Genomic DNA, 20,417 nt, shown 5'->3' with positions numbered 1-20,417 from the left:
GCTCTCAAATTTATGAACACTGTACTAAATGTTGTCCAAAGTGGTAGCAACATCATCCTATGGGACTGTTTTGCTGCTGGAGCGCTTGTTCAATCTACAAAGTGGATCAAGGTTCTTCAATTTCACCTCAAAACTAGGCATAGCAAAATGACTTCAGACACATTAAAGCTAGCACTTGTAATGGAAAGACTGTCCAAATATTCAGCCAGAATTATGACAGAAGCTTGTTGACAGTTTAAAAAAATCTGACTGGTCAAGCTATAGTTTGCTCAAGAAAATTCAACCAAATATTAGAAGGGAGCTGTGCATATACTGTATTTGAGTTGATATCCGCTGCATGCTTTTCACCCTGTCCACAATAAATCAAATTTGAACTACCAATTCTCATTTTTTTAAAAAGCATTCTCAATTTTGCAGTATAATATCAAGAACACAACTAAATTAAAGCCTAAAAATAATGACTTTGTTTTGTATTATGAGTGCATGCAAACTACTTTTCAGAAGTGCTAGCATAGGCAGACTAAAAGTATGCACAAATCAGGATTAGATACTGTTTTAATTAATTCAAAAGAATAAAATAACTCAAGAGAGAAAGGAGATCCTACATAAATTTGGATTTATTTCTCTATGGTCACGTCAAACAAGTACTGTCATGACCTTGTATCAACACACACAAAGAGTGAATGCATACGTGGAGTAACACCTTAGACAACACACACCTAAATATCAATTTCCACATGACATTTAGGGAAAAAGATGAACCGTACAAAAGATTTATTTCACAGCAGATCATTCTAAAAGCGAGAGCTGGTGCCACTGAATGCAAACGTAATGGCAAAGCATTCCAGTGCCTTGGAGGAAACACCGATACATCGTCATCGCTGTGCAAAGACATGGCATTTGTCCACAGCTGTGCAAAATAGCAGCATTGTTATTTACTCTTCAAGCAAATGATTCACAAAGTAGAACAATAGTATTTCAGATTAACTGTAAATAGGTTTATGTTTGGTTTCGGACTCCAAGTTGGATAATGTTAGCTTATAAATACTGCAATAACACATGTGCAAATGAGAGTTATTCTTATATTTACTACATTTCTCTCACATTAAAGAATTGTACTTTAAGGAATCCTGAATAAACTAATCTTAAGCCAGCAAACTGAGGCTCAGAGCATATTTTCAGAACAGAGTATAACTAACATTTGTCTATAAGCCCGTGTTTGTTTCTGTGATGCTCAAACTACCCTCAACCTCAACCAAAACTAGCAACAAAAAGATGTTGGAAAGATGGGATATTTACATGTAAACCAGAAAGATTCAGGCCATTTTCCACTTGGCACAAAGAGGATAAAAAAAAAAGATTTTTAGAAAACTACATTCCATTCAGTCTTCAGTTAAAACAATAGCAGTACATCTGCTGTTCAGCTTGAGTCAACACCTTTTTTGTAGTCCAGTTACAATATAAGAGAGTGCAGTTGGAAATGCAAAATGACATCTTGTTGCAACATATCTGGTGATTTCTATCTCACAACAGAATCTGAGAACAACCTTATACCAACAGATATTAAAATAGCATACAAAAAACATATTTTTCCAGCAGAATAGGTTTTTAACATTAGGACAAAATTTGTTCATGGAAAGCATTTGATAACATCAGGCATGGGCTGGTTAGTGGTACATATAGACTTGAAAAGTTGCAGTTTCAAAACCGTACTTTTAATGAGATATCAGAAAAAGCGACAAAGTGACCAGTTTCCTCCAGTTCTATTGAGGACAACACAGTGCAGCACCTCCTGCCTCCTGTTGATGCTCAGTGCTGGTTAACTGGTCTAAAAATGCTACTACGACTAAGAAACATTCTTATTAAGTTAACTGCAATTTAAAAATACAGTTGTGAAGCCACAGCAGCATGTCTATTAAACAAATGATTGTAGTCTGGCTATCTCAGCAGATAGTTATATTCAGTTCCTCTCTAAGGAGAACAGCAAATTGATATATTATTTTGTGTGCTTCAAGACATTAACCCTGCTCTTTTTGTCAAAATCAACATAACAGAAATCAGTTACTATAAAAATCTTATACTCTTATAACTACTTGTAAACTATACTTAGTTTAGAAGTAGTAAACTGTGAGTAGTTATCTCACAGATTAGCAGTAGTGAGAAGAACTGGTGTTTTTTTCTGTTTTAATAAAAAAACTGATTATTATATAGAATTTGTTTGAACTGTTTGTGTAAACGACATTTAACAGTGGTCATTTTTCTTAGGGTTATCATGCCATACAAACCACACACCAGCCCATGCCTAGTTAGAACTGCCAATGCTTAAAGAGTAATATTTACAATCACTGTTCAATGTGATTTGCCCTTTCAGATACATCCTGTATCTGTTCCATGTTCAACAGCTTATCTATCAGATGACTGAGATGCTAAAAAAGCACAATAGTCTACCTGTACTTACTTACTTGCAAGGCTTAGGCTTATGTGCCGAAAGTGTACTGGGCTGATTGTGGCACTCATAAGCCATGCTTGGCTCAGTTGGGAGAAAAGGAGACAAACAGAAATGGCTGAACAGGTCAGCACCTTGGACAGCTCAGCGCCCTGACTTGACTCAGATCTATTCTGGCTCAGGTTTGGACACAGACCGCACGACATCCATTCACTTACTAGGCTAATCCTGTACAAAATGGGGATGTGAGAGTCTTTTAGAATGGAAGGTGTTGTACAACAAAGTCAATTTCTAGGACAAGACAAAGTAAGAGGACAACATACAATCAGCATGCATGTTTAAAACTTCTTACAGTAGAACCTAAAGACCATATTGATGTTATGTAATATCATGAGCCCAGACATGAGGAGCCTTCAGCACTGCACCTAAAATTTTGCAGTCTTTTTATACATTCATCTTTATAGATAAGCCGGTGTGCTGCTCATTCCCCCTTCAAGAGTCAAAAGTGCCAAAATCAGACAAATGAATATTCAGACATGCGATTGGTTAAATAAAACTGCAAAAATACATCAAATAAGCAAAATATTAGAATTTGCTTTAAAAATGCACCAGTAATTAAGTATGTAAGTCATTACATGTGTTAACCATTAATGAAAACTTGAATTAGTATTTCCTGAACTACAGTTCATTGTAAAATAATTTAAACAGGATGTGCTGCAACACACAAAATTAAATGAATAAATAAATAAATACCTAAATAGTCATATGAATATATTTTCTTAATCTTTTAAAAATTTGCAAATATTTTTTCTGGATTTAGTTGTTTGATTATACAGCTTAAAAATGTCTTGAATATTGAAGTGAATATTAATATATTTATTTGATGTCTGTTTTCCCCAATGTTATTTAAGCAATCATACATGTGCAGAAGCACAGAGCTGCCAAAAGGAACAAAGCAGGAAAAGTTTATTTTTCTAACAATATTTCTTTACATTCTTGAAGAGAGTTAAATCATATTATTTCTTTTTAGAATTTCATCCATATTTGTAAAATATAAAACCATAAAAAATGGAATCACTATGATAATTTGTAAAAACGTGATATATTGTAAGAGTTTGGAAAAACCAATAAGTTGGACTTAGGAAAGAGCTTACTTAATCCTGATGTTGGGTAGGTTAAGGATTAGTTAACCTCAAGGTTAGTTTGTTATAAATGATTGTTCTAATAAATGGGTATTTTTGCAAATACTGTTTTATAATTTTCTAAATAACACATTTATAACCCATATGACAGTGAGTTTTTACATTTCTTCAATATTTGTGTCGATAACAAAGACATAACTTTAAAAAGCAGTTCAGAGCATGCTCCACTCTCTTTTTGTGTGCGTGTGTATTTTTGTCACTAAGTTACACACACAATCCTTCCATAGTTACTCCAAAATTTTGGTCATTTTTCTGTATGGGTGAAAACAATTGTAGAATTTATCTCTGAGGAACTTTTCTGAAAATACGGATATAAAGATAATTTTGAGAAGTAAAGTCTTTAAGCCCTAGAAATCTGGCTTAAACAAACTTTGTGCAGTTAGGGGACCAAAATGGCCTGTAGCCCAATGGCCCAAATTTTTAAAAATCCGGCCCTGGTCAGAAATATAAACTTTTCATCTAAAATGGCTCTATTTTCCTTTTGCAGAGGCTGCAGCTTTGTGCTTCGTTTTATCTATGCATTAAATTCTGACACTTTCGGCCTTCCGTTACAACCCAGGTCAGCGGTCCAAGCTGGACTCGCTGGAATCGCGCTGGTTTTTCAGGTCCTGGAAAACCTCGGTGAAAAAGTGCGGGTCCGCGTTCAGCTGGAGCATCTTGTTGCTCAGCCGGTCGATGATCCGGAGCGACGTCTCCCAGAAAACGTCCTTGTTTGAGTCGATGATGAATGGCTTGAGCGGGTAGGAGATCTCGTTGCCCATGTAGGAGTATGCCAGGTAGAGGCAGGTCTGGAAGGTGCCCTGCAGCTCGGCCGCGCTGCTTACGCTCTCCGTGATCGCCTCCTGGCACAGCAGGTACACGAACACCACGTTGGCCGGCGTGATGAAGCCAATGTCCTGCCAGCCCTGGATCAAAAGAGTCCGGTCAATGTTTCGGAACCAGAGGACAATATCCCCGCTGTTTAACTCTTTCAGTTTGTAACACCTGCGGCACAAGAAGTCCCCCAAACAGCGAAGCAGCTCCCCGGTTGACGCCTGGATAACAATCCGCCGGGGTGACAGCAGAGAGAAGTTGCTGGGTTGCTTCTGAGCCGTGGACAGTCTCCCGTTTTGGACCACGCTGTCGCTGTTCTGCGTGGGTACCGTGGGTACCGGGACTGGGATGGGCGCTTTTGGCTTCCTTTCCTCGGTTTGGTGCGTCTTCCTGACGTTCTCGCTGTTGAGGTGGGCCACTTGGCTGGACGGCAGCGGGTTCGGGGTCACTTTCTTCGCGCTCTTCTTGGTCGAATTGGCCACCAGCTTCTTCCAGGAGAGGGACACGAACATTGAGTGGCGTTTGAGGCTCTTATCGTTTTTTAATCCGTCTCCTGCAGCCTCCGTGTCCATTATAGATGCCTTCTTTGAGGAAGGAGATATAGAGAGAACGGTGCCCATGTTTGCGCAGGAGAGAGCTGCCGTGTTTTGGATGCTGCGGCAGAATCTTCCGCAGAGTGAGAGGAGGCGAACAACAGTCACGACAGCGACCAAAACTCCATCTATAGGCGCTTATTTACCTGACGCTGTTGGCAGAGATAGGAGCAAATTTCCCCTGAGAAGTGAAATAATAGTCTAACTGGTACCTTCTCTGCGTCTGGGCTGGGAAACGCTGCGACACAAATCCGGTGCGACTGTAAGCATGAACCAAGATCCGTCACTATGCGTAAATCCTTCACTTCAACGAACCAGCCGAGCGGGCGTTGATTGACAGCCCAGCTGGCCAATAGGAAGACTAACCAGGAGCTCACTGATTAGGACTGTTGTTTTTAGGTCTCAACTGCCATTGATAGATTTAACAAGCTAAAGCGGGTCAAAGTGCTATTCTCCTCACTTAGTCGGGTTTCTTTGGATCAGAGGTTCTGTTTATAATATGGGCTATTTTCCTCTAAGCCTGCATACTGACTACCACTGGCAAATTAAAAAAAAATGAGTAAATATGTGCATCACAATACATAAAATTATGATATAATTATTTATTTACTTATTCTGAATTCATTTACCAGGAATAAGACATTGAGATGACATATGCTGTGTTTCAATTATTTAGAAAGAGAAAACATATAGGATGAAACCTATATGTATTTCTACACATGTTGTACTTTTAAGCATTATATCAACTTGCCCACTAACATACTGTAAGCTGTAGTGCTATTTGTGTGAACTATTTAATAATAAAGGCATATCAGACTTTTAGAAAAGGGTTGATGATAAACACCAACTTTTTCATTTCTATGGACCGGCCTTTCCTTTTACTAACTTTTTCTTTTGAGATAAAATAGTGTCTTAAATCAATAAACTTTCTTAAACTAATCAAGCAGTAATAAACTGAAAGAATGAATAAATGATATGCTGATGTCTCCTGGAGAATTGATGGAATTAATAAAGTGTGGACTTGTCCCCAGTAAATGTACAAACTAAATCCAATTTTTGGCCACAGGGGAAGTGGTGATGATGATGGTAGTAGTTTTCTCCATTGCTTCTCACCATCATCCTCAAGCAAAGTTTTGTTGAAAAGACACAGACATGACCTTAACATCTAATCAACATGCAAATGTGTCTGAAAAGTGGAAAGTAAAACGTCAAACCTAGGGCGATTCCTAATGAAGTCGTTAGGTGTGATCTGATTAACTGGCCAAGCCTGAATTTTAATTTCAGTTCAGCTAAATTTCACCAAGGATTATTGGCTAAAAAAGCCACATTTCCAATGTACTTCTTAAGGCTTAGTAAGGAAAATGACTTGCTAAAACAGACAGAAAATTTAAACATAACTTTTCTTTGATTACATCTTTTATGTAATTCATTTGCAAAGATGAATCTCTGATAATACATGAAGACAAAATTGTCCCCAATCTGTGAACTGCTTCCTATTTCAGGCACATTTGATCATCATGCAGGTGTTTGATCAGGGATCAGATGGTGATCAAAAGCAACTCTTTGATCACAACTCAAATGGACAGCAACAGGATGCGGCAGGAGAATAAATCTCTGAATTAAAAATGATGTGCCAAGATTTTGTGACTCCAATAAACATCTTTGCAAAGGTAGGGATGAGCAGGGAGGAAAAACTAGGATTTAGAGGCCATAGACTCATATGAATTTGAACAGTACCATTATACTGAGAGAAGCACCAGATATCAGATCAAAGAAAGAGGAAGCCAAGATGGAAAGGTTTACGAAAAACTTAAGGCAGTTCAGTACATTAATTTTTATCTCATGTAATGTAGCTGCTATGTTTTACATACATTCTCAAGTTTAATAAAGATAACATGAACTTCAGCTGTAAGACAATTATTAAATGGAAAGCCCAAATTTAGAGAGTAATTTATTTTGTGCAGATGCAACCATTGATGACAAACAGAAACCTTTGTATCATTATTATTAACAATGATAATAAAAAAATATCATCATTAAATGATAATTTAAAAGATAATTTTTCATCTCTTTATTTGAAGCAACGTGATGCAGAGATTTCTCTATGTTCTTTTGTGAGTAAATTGATGCATTACTATGTCTGATTTAAATTAATCTCCTTATGTTGAGATGATAAACTAATAAATCAAATAAATGATCACGAATAGACTAACGTGTTCATTGAAGCAAATGACAATGTAAGAAATATGCTGGAATATTTCCCCACAAGTGATACAAAATCATGTATGACTGATATTATGAACCACAACATTGTATGACTGACAACACTGTAAACCAACCAACCAACATCCAACTCTTGTAAATCAGAAAATATTCTTAGATATTCTTTTCGTCATATGAAGAGGCAGCTATGAATGTCATGTAGCTTCTTTGCTTTTAAACCTGTGGTAAGTCTGCCTCTTGGTGGTGATCTAGAGCAACTACATCGACTGCATAAGAAATATTCTGTTCTACATTTTGTTTTACAAAATGTTGTAGTATTTATTTATTTATTTGTCCAATAAGCTGACTAATCAAGAAGATTATTTTAAAATCGGCTTTGATGACTTTTCAAGAGTCAATAAAAATACTTAACACAAATTAAAATATAAACCTAACAAATTAAGGTATCAAGAATCATGCTTCTGTTCTATCTTACCTCGTTAGTAATAAAAATGTAAACGTTTTGCATCTTAGTCAAAAATAAACGCTCATGTAAATTTAGGGAGAACAGATTAACCCTGACCACTAGAGGGCAGTCACATCTAGTTGTCCATAAATTAACCCAGTGCCTTGAAATGCTCTATTTATTGTGAAAAGCCATTTCGTGATTCCTTACAGCAGGGATCTTCAGCAGTTACCTGCGCAATTTTTTGAACTCACTGTGTAAGAACACAGCTGGCAGAACGACTGAAGGTTTCTTATTATTCTGACTGACACTGTAAAATTACTTTACGATAAAATTGTCCTCTGCAAACCAGCAGGCGATCTGACTGGGGGCTGAGGAGTCAGCAAGTAATGCAAGAGTGCTCATAGTTTTAGTTGTGTTATAAAAGTTTCACCCAAACAATTCAAAGATGTTTGAAGAACAAACCATGTAGAGAAAGGTATAACAAAGAACTTTGAACATTGTCCACTAAAACAAAGCCACAGAAGCAAAATGGACATTGACATATTGTGACGCTTCAGGGGTTTTCTTGTGCCAAAGCAACTTACTGTCCTCTTTAACCTCAGCTACAATTTTAGATGCTTCTCAATGTCTTGATTTAAATTTCACACTATTGCTCTTAAAGCTGCTCATAAATGTAGCACAGAAACTGAAGCATGAATTAAATAAGAGAGAAAGAAGGAATGAAGTATCTTCCCACAGCATTCTGCGCCTGACAACTTTTTTCAGTGTATAACGAGGAATTTCCCCTCAATGCATGGGTCTGGTTGTGTGTGTTGGGATCAGGTTTCGTTTCTTATTGAAGACATGTCTGTCAGACCTGGTGGGAGGGATTAGAGCCACTGACACGGCAGGTGGAGACGAAACACAATCTGGAGATAGCATACAGGTGGGAACTTACAAACGAGTCAGACGGACTCATGTGAAGGCTCACACACAGGCGAACAGGTGGGTCACTGTGAATGTTGCAGACTTGTAAAAAGGGCTTCATCTCCTCCTCCTGTCTGCAGCTGCAAGGCTGCAGAGTTGTTGATAATAGTGCACACACACTCGTACATTTTCACACACTCCTGATATTCGCATATTTTACCATCCATAACAAGGCAGAATTGTTTATACCATGTGAATGGGCAAGCTCATACGGCTGTCATTGAGAAATATGGAGTAATCTGAACTTCCTTCTATAAATTCAGCAATATCTGCATTCAAACACATTTCATCTCATTCAGGAAGACTTATGTTCTATCAGGCATATTTAAACAAGCAGTAACTGTAGTCGTTAGATATGACAACAGGTCAGCTAGAACATTCAGTGAAGCTTTTTTTTCTTTCATAAGAATGTTTCCTTTTGAAGCATTACTAGTTTGTGTCTATGTCAAAACTGGGATGCTTGGATAAATTATTTAATATTTCATTACCCATGTTAAATAGACAAGCCAACTCCGAGAAAGAGAATGTGGTCCCTGCTTCTTCCTTCTGTTATCTACAAATCTTTCTTTATGTGTTAGCATATTGCTGGGAAACATTTATTGTACTGGATGTTCTGTTTGCATATTGTTGTCAACTGTAAAGAGGTTTTCAACGTGTATTTTCTGTCTTTGTAAAACAGAACAAAAAGTGAAACAGAGTTCAAAGAGAGGAGCTAGTAACGACAAGGAATCTTGATTAATCCACCAGAGTTTAATGAAAATGTGGATTTCAATTTTATTGTTTTTTGAATAAACAAAAATGCCCTTTAGATTGGGGCTTAGACTTTTGCTGGGTCATTGCAACGCTGTGACTTTGTTTCCTTTTTCAGCAGAGCTGTTGTAAATTCTTCTGTTTTGGATTCATTGTCCATTTTTATGACTCAACAGTGGCCTAGTTTTAGCTCTCAGACAGATGGCCTCACATTCGGTTCAGGAGAAGTTTGGCACATAAAGTTCATGGTTGACACATTGAAACATAAAGCTCAAGGTCCTGTGGTTGCAAACCAGACTCAATCATCACATTTTCATCACCATTCTGGACAGCCGGTATCAGTTTGTGCAGATATGCAGGAGTTGAATCAAACATGTTGCTATACTATATGGACAAACAGCTTCACTTTGGACTGGAGTTTTGTAGCTAATTAAGATGCAACTTTGTATACCTACTTTTTTTTTTGTCAAACTATTTTGGGGAGAAACAGGCTTCTCCTGTAACACTATCAAAAAAGGCATTCTCTTTGTTTTTTTCTAAATTTGCTGTCATTTACTTTAACATTAAAAATGTGAGCTGAGGCTAATAGAGTCTCAGATGAAGTTCTTGAATTCGTTCAGATGAGGGATAGATCCAATACTTGTGACTGTAATATTTGAATGATTGCTATTGTGAGTCCCAGACAAACTTTAGCTCCCAATAGGCTTGTAATCTACTGTAGATCTTCATGTAAATAAGAATTCAGTTCTTGTGTTCCATCCTAACAAAAATTGCTCACGTTTTCACTAGATTTATTTTATTATTCGGATTTCAATGTAATCCTCCAAATATAAATACTTAAGGTGGTTCATAGGTTCTACTATGTATGCCGCAAACAAGTAATCTAGTAGCAATACCGTATATTTCCACTAGGCTGTACCCTTGTCCGTCTGTTATCAAAAGTGTCATTTTATCAGAATTTGAAACTGTGCGTAAAGGCGTGACAGGGTATGTGTTTGAGTGTGTGTCCTCGCAATTTGGTGTTCCTGTAAATACACACTAACAGTAAATCCACAATGTCCCATCCTCACCCGACGAAAACCTCAATTCATAAAAGTCCCTATTTAGATAAAACCACAACAGGCAACAACCACACCCCCTGACAGCACACACAAACACACACTCTCTGTACTTGTCATCAACTCCAGCCTTTGATGACATACCGTCTAGTCCTACCAACCCCTCTTTGTTCTTTTGCAATGAGCCCCTTCTTTTCTCCTGCTCTTTGTTGTTTCATGCAAGAATTTTCTTGTAGCGCTTCCCTCCTTCCTGTAGGAGCAGACTGAACACCCAGAAAGTGTAGTTTAAAATTGAAATCATTAACAGATGGAAGTACATTTGATCTAATGTGATCCAGGCAAATATTCACTGCAACAACCTGAAATTCCACGGTAATTTTATCTTTCAAAACTTTGGACGTGTCTCCTTTTCACCCATTAAGAAAAACACTAAACAAGATACATTTTTTCCCACGCAGGCATCTGGGCCAAATGATACACTATGAAAGTAAAGTTCACACGCAGGTTCAAATTCAATCAGGTTCTCAGCTGGAAGGGACTCGAGCAATGTTTACACAGTAGGGAGATTCCTGCTCCATAGGAGCATTGTGTCGAGGCTTTGATGCTCAATGGGAGCTACTGAAGGAGATCAAGAGAAGAACAAAAAGACACAACACTTGGACAGAGACTGAGAGGGAAATGATGATGGCGCTCTTGGAGAAAGCTTGGATTGTGCCTCTTGGAGAATCACAAAATATGGGTAACAGATGTTTTATGTTTTTGTCTGTGGGCTTTTCATGCCCAAAGGGAAGAGGCCTGACAGTTTGTAAGGGTTTTCTGTGAATGCCTGTGTAGAGTTAAGGCAAATCACAGAGTATGTAAATGCAGCAGTAATAACCGTGTCATTGTATGCTTTTTAAATTGAAGAGATTTTGATGAAGCAGGATATAAGATAATATCTACTTCACTTAAAGTTTATCAGCTCCATATAGCAAGAAAATGCAAAATACAGTCAAAATCTGTTTGGACTGCAACATCCAAATCATGACAACGTCCCCTAAAGTTCAATCATACACTTTTTATTCCCTCTCTGGTTGCCTCTGGCTGTTGTACTTTCACAGAGCCAGAGATCAGGGCGAGCTCCGCAGTGCTGTGGTTCCTGGCCAGCTGGCTGAAACTTCTAAATAGTGGCTATCTGACTTCCCATCCCTCCCACCACCTCCTTTTTCTCATTCCCACTGTCACATTAGCACAAAAATCCTAAATGCATATGGTAGACAGGCCGTAAACATGTGTGCTTATGAATATGGGAGAAATCCTTTAACTCAGAAAATAAAACAAGAATATTTTTAATCAATTATATTTCTCTGGGGCCGATATTTTTAAAGTAGGAAATTAAAGTAGCTGGTTTTCAGTGGAACGTAGATATGGGTAATTAGTTCTTTTGATTTGTAAACAAACTTCTTCAGAATCAAAAAGTAAAATGAAGTATCTTAAGGGACTAACTCACAAAATAATACATCCTAAGGCATAAAAGACTGTTTGAATAAACAAATGAACGGGATACAAATGTAGTTAAGCAGTTTATGATGATCAAATTCAATTCTTGTTATCAAAGATTCAGTCATGGAGGTCATAGTTGCAGTAGAGCTCCACTTTCCTGGATGACATAATCCTCCAGCTTTTATTTAAGGTTGACCCCAGATGTCCTTTGTAGGAAGTTTATTTTAGGAACTTGAATCAAAGATCTAATCCTAATTTTTAATCTCATGATTAAAAGTTAGCATCAGAACACAACCTGACCAGAAAACAAAGACACCTAAATACATGAACTCATGTATCACATAAAGGACAGTAAAAGGTCTATGCTTTTCACATGAACAAGGAAAGACAACAGGCCAGCAAGAAATCAACTGCAAATGGAAATTAGTAAAACAGATTAGAGGCAGCAGGACAAGAGCAGCCCCTATTTTCCAAAACATGCCAGGTTAATTGATCTTGGTTCAAACTCTTGAGTATCTGCTGAGTATCTGCTATTCTTTCCTAACAATCTGATTGCTTAACAGAGAGTATCATGTTTCTAATACTTTTATTTCTCTGTGTCTCCACATTTTTTCCCTTTTGCTCATGAAACTCAAAAATGTGATATTAACTCTTGCATTCTCCCATGTGAATTACCGGTCTTTAGCCAGGGGTAAGGAGTCATCCAAGGAAAACAAACCAGAGCAACCAAATGTGTCCATCGCTGGAATGCTGGTTTGTTACACCCACAGTGGTCGGCCATCTTCTCAACAGGTGCTGGAAATATGTGGAGAACAGATTTTGGTTGTTTGATTTAGACTGAAGTTTTAAGTCAAGAATTGAGATCAAGCTTAGTTTTAGATGTACAGCTCAATGCAAAAAGTATTCATTTAGTCTGAAACTACACTATATTTTTGTTGCATTAAAACCACAAACTTAAATGTATCTTGTTGAAATAGAGGATAGCATAACACAAAGTAACGTATGATTTTGAAGTGGAATGAAATAAATGAGTAGTTTTCATAAATTTGTAAGACAAATATGAATATTGTTGCTGGCATTTTATCTTCAGCCCCTCAGAGACAATACTTTGTAAGGCTACTTTTCACTTCAATTACAGTGGCAAGCCTTTTATGGCATTTCCCTACTAGCTTTCCACATCTAGCCAGAGATCAGGGAGGGCTATGTTGTGCAGTGGTTTCTGGCCAGCTGGCAAAACCTTCAAGCCAGTGGCTATCTGACTTCCCATCCCTCCCAACTAATTTTTTTTATTCCCACTGTCACATTAGCATAGAAATCATACATGCACATTGTAGACTAGCTGTAAGCTTATGAATGTGGGGGAAAAAACCCCATTTAAGTCAGGGAACAACATAGTTCATACTTGTGCCCTCTGCCACCCATATTAATGATATGTTTACACAACTTATGAATATTCCATTCTGGCTGCATCTTTCTGTTATTACTGTAATTCCCTGGTGTCCTCTGCTTGCATTTTTTGTTTTTGTCAATACATGTCAGTTACTACTAAAAGTTACTACTATGCATATGTTTGCGCTACTTCACAATGTTGTTAAATTGTCCCACAAGGACAAGTTATGAAGGTCACAGGTCCAAGGTGGAAACCAAGACATCTTTCTCCCCAGAATCCCTCAACAGCTCACTCTGTAGAACCCAAGGTGTTCCCTGACCAGAAGGAATATATTCTGCTTCTGTCCCAATGAGTTCTCCCAGAAAACCTTTAAAAGAAGATACTGAGAGGATATTCCAGTGTCTCCAGATCCATCTTAAGTCACTTCTTTTGGTACAGAGAAACAGCTATACTTCCCAAGTTGACATAGTTCCTAAACATTTCCCTACGGTCATTTTTATCCATTTGTTTTTGCATCATAGCTCAGGCTCAGTCATACTGGATGAAGAACATTTATGATGATCCATTTTTAAGTGTGTTTTTGGTTTTGTAGATTTTGGATTTTCTAGCACATCATGGTCCCCAACCCCCGGGGACCAATTGGTACCGGACCGCGCAAGAAATGATTAAATACTTCCATTTTATGTATTGAGTCTGGAGGATCTTTTATTTTGAAAATCCTTTAACCGGATTCTGTCGGTTATGTCTTGGGCGCCAACATTGAGCCCACAAGCAGCAGAATGACTAAAAAGGTTGGGGACCATTCTGTATGTTTAAGAATTTTTTCTTGCTGTAAGTCCTTTGCATCCTCTAAAAAAATATCCCAGAATTTCCCTTTATTCAGATTTTTTCTGCACCAGGTTTTACTGTGGGGAATGGTGTTTGGGGAACTGTAACAGTCAGCAGCCAAACATAAAATTTTACCACATGAACATGTATAAATAAAGTTTGATTTGAGTCTTATGTGACCAGATCACCTCCTTCCACATGTTTGGGGCGTACACTGTTTGCGTGTGACTGACTGCAAACATCACTTCTGATGGGATTTTTAAAACAGTGCCTAACTTCTTGCACCTCTTCTATAAAGGGCAGCTTTTGTAAAGTGCACAACTACTAGGTATCCTGACCCAACCCTGACCTCTCCACCCTGATTTGTTGTTTTTCCCCTGTTCTCCATGATGCTGTTTATCCGTAAAATTCTATAATAACCCTATGAGATCTTCACAGAACAATGAGGTGTAGATTAAACAGATGTAGCCAACTTAAACATTTTGCAATTTCTGGGGACAATTTATTGAAAGATTTTTTTAAAGGTAGAGTAAAACGGTGTGTACACAAATGCATGGTATGATTTTCAGATTTTTATTTATTAAATGCTTTAAAATCAATTTATGCTTTCCTTTGCACTGCAAGATGTGCTACTTTGTATTAGTTTGCAACCTAAAATCCTAATTAAAAAACAATGAGGTGTATGATCATAACACACAATAATTACAAAAAGGTTTAATGAATAGAATCAGAAATTCATACCTGTGGAAAAAAATACATGAAAGCCCCTCATATTAAGCTTTGTATTACCAAGATCAAAATATATAGAGAGGAACACGCACTGAATATTTTCCACTCCAGTTGTGTTTATCCCATGCTCTTGTGCGGCACCATCACATTTCTCACTGTGGGCAAAAACACATCCTAACATGGACACATCACACGGCTGCTGCTAATGTGGATTTTGTTTTTGCAAGGGCACCCAGAGGAGCATTTTTTAAGCCCCAAAATGGGCCTTCCTCACTGGTCTGCTATCATCCCACATCGACCCTGCTCCTCCTTGATGTGGTTTGGGAGGACATGACGGGGCAGAGCGGTACCCAAAGTGATTAGACGTGCAGTAACATCTGAAACCCATTTCCCCACAATTAAAGAGGGAGACTAACTATCAGGACCAAACTTCGCCCGGTTTCCATGGCACCAAGTCAAACATTTGTGCATGCGTGTATATGAGCTGTTCCTCCTCGCCACAATCGCTCCCAGACACATACATACACTCCTCTACCACTCTAAACAGTGACAGAGCACACTCCCAAATGTGTTTATTTGCAAAGATAACCACTTGCCACCAAAAGTGAGATGAATCTCACTTTTCTGTCAGACAAATGCAAAAAGTCAAACAACTGACATATAAACCAATAAAAACAATTATATATGAATGAATCAAGGAAATGGATTCCAGCATGCTAATTCTCAAATATAGGATGCCGTGTAGATACTTGGCCTTATCTTTTGACTGGTGACCTGTTTAAAACTTTGTTGATAAATCAGTGAGAATCTGTGCCAGAGTGTCTCCATCTGGATGCTCACTGAATGTCAAACACAATAAAACAATGAGTGGAATGGAGCTGATTGCTATCTCCCAGTGTAATCAAACCAATTCAACTCACTAAAAGGCAACCATATACTCTGTAGCTGAATCCCTTCCATCCGTTTTCCCCCCTTTTTGTCAAATATACACAAACACACCCATCTGCACACCCTGTCTGAGTCCAAACCCAGAGCATTTCTCACTCTTTCGTTTGGATCTTTGGTCAAGATGTGCACTATGTCCTTGGCTTGTAATGTACATTGCAGTCACATCTTTACTGTGGTGTTGATGGTTGGCCTTTTTTTTTTTTTTTAACAAACAACCTCCAAGAGAACCTGAGAGTGGAGTTATTTTTCAGGCAAGCCATGAGCTACAGCTTCCCATGACCCTCTCTGGTTAAATGATCTCCAGTGAATGCAAAGGTCACCCAATTGAGTGGTGCAAGTGTTTGACTGGTTTGTTGTGTAAGATTAAGAATATCAGGTCAATCTATGGTAAGACTGTCTAAAAAGTTAAATAATTAATCTTTAATATAGTCTCAAAAAGAATGTTTTTGAAACATAAACCCTTTTAATAGGAGCAAATAATTACATTAGAAAAGATAAGATAGCTGAATTAATTTTATCCCTAAAACTATTTTTTAAATAAATGTAAGTGATGCCTATTCTTGATGTAAATTTTCAAGTTTCTAGGAATGTTTAATAAAAAAATAATTGTCTGGTATAGAAATATGATGTGACATAAAAGCCCATTCTGTTTAGCCACTGGCCACTAGGGAGAGGCAATCTGACTAACAACTTTTGTCACAATATTTTGTGGTATTTATTTCAATGATAATAAAAGTGACAATAAAAATGGTTCAAAATGTCTTTGTAGTGCTTTTTTGGCAATAGGTTTTACGGCTGTAACTGTATTTTACTGCAGGCACAAAAACAAAAAAAAACGCACCCATTGTGAAATAGGTTACTTCAGGACATCAGTTACATAAATAAAAGTGATCTCATCATCACCAAACAGCTCAAGGTAACTGCATTTAAATCATTACTTCAAATAAAGTGATAATTATTGATGTTCAAAATTGGAACCAGTGGTGTAAAAAAAAATCATAAAACTGAATAAACAACCCCAACAACGCTGTCGGTTTTTTGGAATAACAAACATCATCCATTGCAATTTAGAGTTCTCAGAATGAATCATAATTTTCATTACAATATGTTTTAAATAAAGATAACAATAATAATATAACAATAAAGAACAATATTTGCCCACCCCTACTGCCCACTATAATTTTTTTCAGAAGATATGTGTAAAAAGGAATAGTCAAAGATCCCTCTGTTTGTGAATATCATATCTATGAAATATCATAGAAGACAAATTGTTATCCTGAAGGAAGGTTGTATAAATAATCAACAGCTGGGATACCATTAAACATGACACTGTTATTTTTGCCAAAACAACTATTTCCCAACACGGAAAATTATTTTTTAAATGTAATTTAAAAAATAATTTAAACTTTTTTTTCTGCTGAATAAAATTTCTCAAACTAAAGCTTAGATTTTTTTTCTAAAAAAGCTATAAAAGATGAAGAATGTCTGACAAGAGATGAGATAAAGAAATTAAGGTCCAAGAAACTAATGATCCGTTCCTTGCTAAGGCAAACATGTTGGAGTGAACAGTACTTTCACAGGCCCTTTAAGAAAACACAGTCAGAGGGAGAGGCCTTCCTTAACCTCTCACCTTTTATAACTTAGCAACAGCAAACTCTCACCTCCTGCTGTCTTCCAGAAGAGACAGGAGGGGAGCATGACATCAGATTGAGGCTGGAGAAAAATTAACCATTTAAAAACAGGAAACCAAGCTTAATGTACTGGGTTTAGACAAATGTCTGCTTAAAATGATCTCAGTATACAACATATTGAACTGTTATTTTACAATGTAGTGTATACAGGGCTTTGCAAAAAAAAAAAAAAAGTAAATTTACCTTTCCCAAAGTTTCATATGTTACAACTATAAAATACATTGAATATTGTTGTAATTTTAAAATTACAAAAGAAATTAAAAATAAATAAATAAAAATACCCATCAAAACAAACACAATTGGACATAAAATGACTGAAAAAGCAAAGTCCACATTTTTCCTCTAATACTTTTAGTGGAGATTCAAAGATTCAGTGTTTTGTAAGTCAGCTCTTGCAAACTCCTTATAGATTTTCTCTTCAAATTTAGTTCCTAACTTCTGAACATGTAGGTCCCCATTTACAAAGTCATGTGAAGCAGATTGACCTGAGTATGCCAGCCAAAAGAGATCTGAAGAGAAAAAAAGAAATGGTACAAGACAGTGCCTTAAAGAAGCTAGAGGAAGAGTGAAAAAGAAACAGGGGGAGAGAAGATCCTCTGAGGGCAGCAGCTCTGGTTACAGTCAGCTGCTGATGCTGACTGGCAGCTATGTCAAAAGACAAGAAGCTAAATAACGCTGATTCTTAAGTTCATCTTTAGGGCATGGCAAAGTGAAGCTTATTATTCAGGGTTTTGGAGGCCCGGAATGTGCAACGAGCTTTTCATTGAACACAAACTCATGCACACACCTACAGGCAATGGAAAAAATATACAGAAAGTCTTTCTGATTTTAGCAAAAGTGCTTGTGATAGACAATGCACAAACAATTGTTTCTTTAGTCAAAATTTTACAATAGTAAGACACAAAACCTTTCGAATTATTATACCCTCTTGGTATTTAAACACCATGCATTTTTATATTTGAAGACCTGTTTGTAAAGATTATCGCTGTGAGATAAAGTGGAGCCGTTCAAGCTTGTAACCTATGATCGCATGAGATCTTTTCGTATTCGTAAACTTACTATCCTATTAATGCATAATCAGAACACTTTATATTGTGAGCTATTTGAACAGGTAATATGACTACAAATGAGTCTTCCAAATTTGTTAGCTGTTTTGATATTTGATATACCTTATAATTATTGAAGGTCAACAGGCCAAGATGACTCCTGAAAACGCCCCAAAATGCCCCATACAAAAGCAAAAGCAAAAGACCTTTAACAAAACTGAAGAATTTTGTCAAGACTTAACTTACTGCAAATCGTTGTATTTAATTATCTCATTTAATCCAATGAGGGCTGCGCAGTTGGTAGCACTGTTGCCTTGCAGCAAGAAGGTCCTGGGTTCGATTCCCGGCCGGGGTCTTTCTGCATGGAGTTTGCATGTTCTTCCAGTGCATGCGTGGGTTCTCTCCGGGTACTCCGGCTTCCTCCCACAGTCCAAAAACATGACTGTCAGGTTAATTGGTCTCTCTAAATTCTCCCTAGGTGTGAGTGTGTGTGTGAATGGTTGTTTGTCCTGTATGTCTTTGTGTTGCCCTGCGACAGACTGGCGACCTGTCCAGGCTGAACCCGGAACGTAGCTGGAGATAGGCACCGGCAACCCTCCTGACCCCATTAGGGACAAAGGGTGAACAGAAAATGGATGGATGGATGGATTTAATCCAATGTTTAGTCCACAGTTGCCTGATGCTTGATCAACCGGAAGTATTGCTGCAAAGTCAGCAACATGATGCAACCGGCTGGGGCTCTTTAAAAGGATAATTTTTATAATTTGACATATGATCAACTAATTTTGAGTGCATCATATCATAATTACAATCACATTGACACATTGGACTGTATGTTACTGGAGGCAAAACTGACTATATGAAATTAAATAAATGACATGGATATAAACTGAATAGGTAATGAAATGGAAACATTTGTGCCATATTTAATTATAAGTCTGTTAAAATTTAATTTTGTTGTACAATTGCACTTAAACCATTGTTTAAAATTCAATTAACTTTCTATTTAAAAATTAACTGTTCTTGGGGGATAGAGTTTTAGGACTAAATTTGTCTTCAAGATGTGCAAAAAAGTTGCCAATAATTTACATTTAGAATCCCCAGTATCTGTCAATTACACTCATGTCTTTGAGAATTCATCTTTGTATTTCCTCATGGCCAAACTGACAGGGCATATTAATATTTTTGCACTTTGTGCAAAGAATAATACAGTCACAAATTCAAGTATTTCAGAAACAAATGGAATCAAAATAGAGACAAAAAGACTGGAAAAAGAAAAAATGACAGGAGGTAGGAGGGCGATTGCAACCTACATTTCTAAAAAAAACACATTAGTTATGATAAGACAAACAACGGAATAACACAACAATTTGTCAAATCAATACCATTTGATTAAAATAGGGTGAAGCTGGAGTATTTTAAGTCAGTAGTACCCAAGATCTATGCAGCAGACATGTTTATATTTCATGAACAACTTACATTTCTCCAGTGACACTTTTCTCCTAAGGTTCTGGGCTGAGTGAGAACTGAAAGCACAAGTTTGAAAATCTTTTTTTCCTTTTCTCTGAAGGAAACAAACCGCATTAAATAACACCTCTGTAATTTATTACAAAAGGTAAAGTTATTCATGTAAAGCAGATTAATCACTTTTGATCAGTGTCTGTCCTTGTCTGAACATGTTGTCTCTTGTCCCTTTGTATAAAAGTGTAGTTTGTCTTCATGACCTGTAGAGGGAGTAAATCCACATGCTGTAGAAGGATCCACCACAGCTGGCCTTAACACCTGCTTTCCAGATGTTCCCTCA

At 37.3% G+C, this 20,417-nt stretch overlaps 1 protein-coding gene across 1 annotated transcript; it reads right to left on the bottom strand.

The window, feature by feature from the left end:
• Window positions 1-599: 599 nt before the first annotated feature.
• cdk5r2b (cyclin dependent kinase 5, regulatory subunit 2b (p39)) lies at window positions 600-5,626 on the bottom strand. The gene has a single exon (XM_032568090.1). It carries the CDS (start codon window positions 5,079-5,081, stop codon window positions 4,209-4,211), a length of 873 nt encoding a protein of 290 aa, XP_032423981.1. The 5' UTR covers window positions 5,082-5,626; the 3' UTR covers window positions 600-4,208.
• Between the last annotated feature and the right edge of the window lie 14,791 nt (window positions 5,627-20,417).

Source organism: Xiphophorus hellerii, chromosome 7 (assembly GCF_003331165.1).
Source record: "Xiphophorus hellerii strain 12219 chromosome 7, Xiphophorus_hellerii-4.1, whole genome shotgun sequence".
In the NCBI taxonomy this organism is placed as follows: Eukaryota; Metazoa; Chordata; class Actinopteri; order Cyprinodontiformes; family Poeciliidae; genus Xiphophorus; species Xiphophorus hellerii.
The sequence above is the reverse complement of the archived record's forward strand: the minus strand, read 5'-3'. Positions and strand labels throughout refer to the sequence as shown.

Excerpts from the sequence above, each read along its gene's own strand:
- cdk5r2b (XM_032568090.1), bottom strand. The coding sequence starts at position 5,081 with ATGGGCACCGTTCTCTCTATATCTCCTTCCTCAAAGAAGGCATCTATA.